The 7,222-nt window shown below is 37.1% G+C and overlaps 1 protein-coding gene across 1 annotated transcript in view; it reads left to right on the top strand.

Annotated features, from left to right (window-relative positions):
* The window catches only part of LOC116040400 (macrophage mannose receptor 1-like), a 5,375-nt gene extending 343 nt beyond the window's left edge, over window positions 1-5,032 (top strand). The window contains exons 2-5 of the mRNA XM_036007403.1: window positions 1,672-1,712; window positions 2,495-2,878; window positions 3,480-3,803; window positions 4,686-5,032. Of these exons, the coding sequence (XP_035863296.1) occupies window positions 1,672-1,712; window positions 2,495-2,878; window positions 3,480-3,803; window positions 4,686-5,032 (1,096 nt within the window). The remainder of the gene's footprint in view (window positions 1-1,671; window positions 1,713-2,494; window positions 2,879-3,479; window positions 3,804-4,685) is intronic.
* Window positions 5,033-7,222: the final 2,190 nt, after the last annotated feature.

The raw sequence follows: 7,222 nt of genomic DNA, 5'->3' as shown, positions 1-7,222 counted from the left end.
TAACAGTTGTATGTTTGTACTTTTTTTTTTTTTTGATAACTTTTTTGAGACATTTTTAGGCCTTTATTTGACAGGACAGCTTAGACTTGAAAGGGGAGGGGGGGGGGATGACATGCAGCAAAGGGACACAGGTGGGTTTGGTGATGGTGATTTTGGGGCTGTTTCATGTTAAACCCACCAGACTCCATGTAAATAATCAGTACTTTTATCATCTTAAAACACACTTCATTCAAAGTGGACAGAAACTAAATAAAACTATCAAAAGCCGTCTTGGTTCATCTTTCCACTGTTCCAACAATCACCACTCTGGTTTGGTTGAAATAAACCCTTAATTCACCCATTTACATGTGGAGATATGCTGGCTCTATACACGCTAAAAGTACTGATTATTTACATGGAGTCTGGTGTAGTTTGGTGATGGTGATTTCGCGGCTGTTTCATGTTAAACTAAAAGGATCTTACTCTTTAACTAAAAGGTCTATCTCTGTAGAGATCCTTTCATAATGTTGTCAGACACCAACTTTCAAAGATTGTTGATATCATCACTCACTTAGACTTAGTCTATGAGGTTTATTAATTAGTAACACGTATTTCAAGGTCTGTCTCGTTTATATTTCTGATATTTGATATCACCCTCCCTCTCTCTCCCTCTCCCTCTCCCTCTCCCTCTCCCTCTCTCCCTCTCTCTCTCTCTCTCACCCTCTCTCACCCTCACTCTCTCCCTCTCTCTCTCTCTCTCCCTCTCCCTCTCTCTCTCATCTCCATCTCTCTCTCTCTCTCTCTCTCTCTCTCTCTCTCTCTCTCTCCCCTTTAAGATGCAGCTGAATGTGATGAATAGTTAAATCTCTGATTTGCATCCTGAGGGACTGGATTATAAACTGTCTCCCTAAACATAAAGACAGGCTGTTCTTCTGTCTGTTTCTCACTCTGCCAACATTTGAATATAATGTTCATATTATTTACTCTAACATTATTTTAACACAAATTCACAAAGTCCAACAGGAAACGTATATGAGTGCAAATATTTAGTAATATATATAGTGTTACACTGTTGACGTGTGTGTGTGTGTGTGTGTGTCTCTGTGTGTGTGTGTGTGTGTGTGTGTGTGTGTGTGTGTCTCTGTGTGTATGTGTATGTGTCTCTCTGTGTGTGTGTGTGTGTGTCTCTGTGTGTGTCTCTGTGTGTGTGTTTGTGTGTATGTGTGTGTGTCTCTGTGTGTGTCTCTGTGTGTATGTGTGTGTGTCTCTGTGTGTGTCCCTGTGTGTATGTGTGTGTGTCTCTGTGTGTATGTGTGTGTGTGTGTGTGTGTGTGTGTCTCTGTGTGTGTGTGTGTGTGTGTGTGTGTCTCTGTGTGTCTCTCTGTGTGTATGTGTATGTGTGTGTGTGTGTGTGTGTCTCTGTGTGTGTGTGTGTCTCTGTGTGTCTCTCTGTGTGTATGTGTATGTGTGTGTGTGTGTGTCTCTGTGTGTGTGTGTCTCTGTGTGTATGTGTGTGTGTCTCTCTGTGTGTATGTGTGTGTGTCTCTGTGTGTGTATGTGTGTGTGTGTGTGTGTGTGTGTGTGTGTGTTGTAACTTCAGTAAATGCAACATCTTTTCCTAAAGTCAGTGAGTAAAGGTGTAAAATAATCCTGATTTCATACCAAAAATAACTGTTTATTATCATCTAACAGGGTGAAGATGCAGTGGAGTCTGTTGGTGTTGATTGTGATGGGTAAGTGGATCATCTGGACAGCTCACTCCTCATCAACTCCAACTCACATTTCAGTTAAGAATATGGTCACCAAACCCACCAGACTCCATGTAAATAATCAGGACTTTTAGCGTGTATAGAGCCAGCATATTTCCACCAGACTCCATGTAAATAATCAGGACTTTTAGCGTGTATAGAGCCAGCATATCTCCACCAGACTCCATGTAAATAATCAGGACTTTTAGCGTGTATAGAGCCAGCATATCTCCACATGTAAATGGGTGAATTAAGGGTTTATTTCAACCAAACCAGAGTGGTGATTGTTGGAACAGTGGAAAGATGAACCAAGACGGCTTTTGATAGTTTGATTTAGTTTCTGTCCACTTTGAATGAAGTGTGTTTTATGATAAAAGTCCTGATTATTAACATGGAGTCTGGTGGGTTTAGCGAACGCAATTTGACGGATGTTTTTTATATTTTAAAAAAAGGATCTTTTTTTATTTTGTTTCCGTTACTGGACCAAATTTTTATGCCAACATATTTTAGTTAGCATGTATTAGCATTATGGCACATGCTACCATGTTAGCATATGCTAGCATGTTAACAAATTAAGTCTGGTGGGTTTGGTGATGGTGATTTTGGGGCTGTTTCATGTTAAACAAAAAGGATCTTACTCTTTAACATCAGTCACTTAGACACAAAAACATGAGTCCAGGTTTTAAAACAAAACAAAGTTACCTTTTAATGAACAGATGCTTGTCTAGCTCTCAGCTCCATCGCTGCAGTTTCTTCTCTGTTATCAGGTCAGTGTTCCTCCATTGGGGGTCAGCTGTGTGACTACCACTTCATTGGAGAGAATATGACCTGGAAAGAAGCCCAGGATTATTGCAGAAAGAACCACACTGACCTGGCCACAGTGTCTAACCAGACAGAAATGCAGAGACTCCTTGAATCCACGACTGAACAGTATCAAGGTGGAGCCTGGATTGGGCTGCAAAACAACACAACAAACACTGTGTGTCGCTGGTGCTGGTCTCAGTCAGGGGTGGAGTTCAACGTGACTGAGAGTAAATGGTCTCAAGGACAGCCGGATAATTTAGGCAATCAGGAGAACTGTGTGATGATGAATGGTGGCACATGGCATGACGACTCTTGTTCTACAAAATATAAATTTATCTGCTATGAAGGTGAGAATATGTGGTGCATAGAGTCTGTTCTCCCCTAAAAAACTCCCCCAGAAGTGGTTTGTTCCAGCATCATTCTGACCTATATTCATGTTTCTAGTGACGGCGCCCTCTAGTGGCCGTAGTAGTTCTGACTACCAGAGAAGGTATCGGTCCCGGTTTTTAAACACGTCATCAACATTGTGAAATGGTCCCAGTTTGGTTAGTTTGGACACCAAAACTACTGAGTTAAGTTGATAAAAAAGATGGAGGTTTGGGTTCAAACTAGGGATGCACCAAATCCAGATTTTTTGGGGTTTGCCGTACCTGAAGTTGCTGCATTCTGGCTGCTGTCTGTAGATTCCTTCATGCACAACTCGTATTCTTCCAGATGTTTCATACCAAATGTAACAGCGCTGATGTTGTGTATAGTTTATGTATTATTGCCACTAGAAACATGAATATAGGTCAGAATGATGCTGGAACAAACCACTTCTCGGGGAGTTTGTTAGGGGAGAACAGACTTGAGACAGAATTTATATCACATTATTGTTTTAAAATAAGAATAATGTAGGATTTTATGAGACTAAATAAAAACAAAAAAGTTTGTCTGTCTGTTCCACAGAAGACAACAAGACCGGCAAAACATTTCATATCAGTGACCATGCGAAGACCTGGCTAGATGCTCAGAGCTACTGCAGAGATAATCACACTGACCTGATCAGTGGAGTCAAACAGCTGAAAGACTTCAAGAAACAGTACCCAAATGATGTAAACCAAATTTTCTGGATCGGCCTGTTCAGAGACTGCTGGAGTTGGTCAGATGGGAGCAGTTTCTCTTTCAGACTCTGGGAACAAGACCCTAAGAAGACATGTGCTATGACTACGTCAGATGGAAAATGGAGCTCTGATGACTGTAATAATAAAAAACCCTTCTTCTGCTACAACGGTGAGTTTATCAGAAGTCTATCTAATGGTACTGTACATCTACATCTGTTTAATGATTTACTTTATTTATTAGTTTATTATAAGAATTATGGTCTGAGGTTCATCGTTGTTGAATATCTCGATAATGATATAACTGGCAATAAATAAACAGATAAAGTGTTCTCAGTTCTGCTAAAATACAACAAACTGCTTGTTAGATTTAAAACAAATGAAAGGAAAGCATTTGCAACTTTCTTTTGTTGAAAAAATTGGATGTTGAGTTGAATATAAAAGGCAGCACTAAAAATAGAACAACAGATACATTTTAAAGTGCAGTTTTCTGCTGAGATTTTACTTTCAACTGCAGCATATCATTCTTTTTTTTGTCTTTTAAAAGGCTGTAGCGAGCTCCATTTTAAAGTTAGAAAGAAGATGAAGAAGATAGAAGAATCATTAAAACATAGATGATCTAAGGAATCCATTTAGTTCCACATGTTAACGTGTTGGGAAGGTGGATATATAAAGTTTTAAAAAGTCTCTCTTAGCATCACTGTCGTGCCAATAATGACGTTAAATCAAACTCTCTCGTGTAATATTGCTTTGTCACAACATATATAAAATATATAATCTAATGTTACACTAATGTTATTTAAACTGTCGTGTGTTTGTCTCCACGGGCGGAGCATTTGGGTCTTCGCCACTAATTGACTAAGACACTAATTGACTCAGACACTAATTGACTTGGACACTAATTGACTCAGACACTAATTGACTCCGCCTCTAATTGACTCAGACACTAATGGACTTGGACACTAATTGACTCCTCCCCTGGTTGGCTCCTGCCCGAATTGGCTCCGCCCCTGATTGACTCTGTCCCTGATTGGCTCCCCTTCTCCCCTGACAGATTCAGTGATCCTGATCAAGGAGAACATGACCTGGGTGGACGCGTTATATTACTGCAGAGATCACTATCGTGACCTTGTCTCCATCACCAACCAGGGCGAGCAGCTCTGGGTCCAGGAGAGAGCCAAGACGGCCTCCACTCCCTACGTGTGGCTGGGACTGCGCTACACCTGCACTCTGGACTTCTGGTTCTGGGTCACTGACGAGACGGTCCTCTACACCAACTGGGGCCCCGGCCAGTCTGGGGACGACTGCAACTTGTCTGGAGCCATGGACCGAGAGGGAACGCACCAGTGGGTCAAAATGATCGACGACAACTACAAGTTTAATTTCATCTGTTCCAAGTAAAAACCAGCAGAATGAAACTAAGTACATTCACTCAAGTACTGTACTTTAGTAATAATGCTGTTGAGATGAGGTACTTTACTTATTTCTCAAAGTAAATAATGCTTCAAGAAAAAAAGTCGTAACATTTCAAGTAAAAAAGTAATAATTTTTTAAGAACGAAATCATAATATTTAAAGAAGAAAGTTGTTATATGGATCTTTTATTTTAAAATTTTACAGTGTGGGATTCATAGTTTTACTTAAAGTGCCTATATTATGAAAAACATCACTTTTTCTAGGATTTGGGGAGTTATTTTTATTTTGGTAGTTTTATACAATTTATTTTATAGATTAGGGTGAATTCTGTGTGTTGTAGCAGCTAGCTTCATGCTAATAGGGCTTACCCAGTTACTGCCCATTTTCCACTCTCACCAAAGATAGGATAAAAGTGAGAGGTCTCACTCTGTAGCTAAAACAGAGAGCTCGACACACAGGGTGAAAAGAGGAGCTGCAGCAAAGTGCAGTACTACAAAAATATGGTGTTTTTTGAAAATTAAACCATGTAAAGTTATTCTGATATTACCTCTAAATACAATTATGAACCAGAAAATGAGCATAATATGGGCACTTTAATTTACGGATGTGTTTTATTCATTTACTCACTTTGTTTGCATTGGTGTGAAGTTGACATACTGTGTGTCCTCTGGGATTATTTAATGGCATTCTAGGAAATGTAGGAATTTATATCTCAAAGTCATAATATTTTGGGAAAAAAGTAATAATATTTCAACTAAAAAAGTCATAATATTTCAAGAAAAACAGTTGAAAATGAGTCGTAATACTTTGGGAAACAAGTTGTAATATTTTGGGAAAAAAGTAATAATATTTTAAGAAAAAAGTCGTAATATTTTGGAAAATAAGTCGTAATATTTCAAGGAGAAAGTCATAATATTTTGGGAAAAAAGTTGTGATATTTTGGGAAAAAAGTCATAACATTTTGGGAAAATAGTCGTAATATTTCAAGTAAAAACAAATGTAATATTTCAAGTAAAAAAGTTGTAATTTTTCAAATAAAAAAGTCATTTTGGGAAATATTCATAAAATTTGGGGGAAAATATCATAATATTTTGGGAAGAAAAGTTGTAATATAGATCTTTAACTTTACATTTTAACAGTGTGGGATTAATACTTTTACTGAAGTTGAGGATGTGTTTTATTAATTTACTCACTTTGTTTGCAGTGGTGTGACGTTGACATACTGTGTGTCCTCTGGGATTATTGAATGGCATTCTGGGAAATGTAGGAAGTTATATCTCAAAGTAAATTTTTCAAGTAAAAAAGTCGTAATATTGTGGGGAAAAAGTCATACTATTTTTGGAAAAAAGTCATAATATTTCAAGAAAAAAGTCATAATATTTTGGGAAAAAAGTCATAATATTTTGGGAAAAATGTTATAATATTTTGGGAAAAAAGTCGTAATATTTGGGGGAAAAAGTCATAATATTTTGATAAAAAAGTTGTAATATTTCATAAAAGAAGTCGTAATATTTTGGGAAAAAAGGTGTAATATAGATGTTTAACTTTACATTTTAACAGTGTGGGATTAATACTTTTACTTAAGTTAAGGATGTGTTTTATTCATTTACTCACTTTGTTTGCAGTGGTGTGACGTTGACATACTGTGTGTCCTCTGGGATTATTGAATGGCATTCTGGGAAATGTAGAAATTTATATCTCAGAGTAAATATTTTTTAAGAAAAAAAGGAGTAATATTTTGGGGAAAAAGTCACAATATTTCAAGAAAGAAAGTCGTAATATTTCAAGAAAAATTCATAATATTTTGGGAAAAATTTTATATTTTGGGAAAAAAGTCGTAATACTTTTAAAAAAAGTCCTAATATTTCAAGAAAAAGTTGTAATATTGTTGAGAAAAAAGTCGTAATATGTTGGTAAAAATGTTGTAATATGTTGGTAAAAATGTCATATTTTTTTGTGAAAAAATTCGTAATAGTTCAAGAAAAAAAAAAATTTTTTTGGGAAAGAAAAGTTGTAATATAGATGTTTAACTTTACATTTTAACAGTGTGGGATTAATACTTTTACTGAAGTTAAGGATGTGTTTTAATAATTTACTCACTTTGCAGTGGTGTGACGTTGACATACTGTGTGTCCTCTGGGATTATTGAATGGCATTCTGGGAAATGTAGGAACTT

The sequence above is a fragment of the Sander lucioperca genome, chromosome 11 (genome assembly GCF_008315115.2).
Source record: "Sander lucioperca isolate FBNREF2018 chromosome 11, SLUC_FBN_1.2, whole genome shotgun sequence".
NCBI lineage: Eukaryota > Metazoa > Chordata > Actinopteri > Perciformes > Percidae > Sander > Sander lucioperca.
Note: the sequence above shows the minus strand (reverse complement) of the source record. Positions and strands in the feature narration are given on the sequence as shown.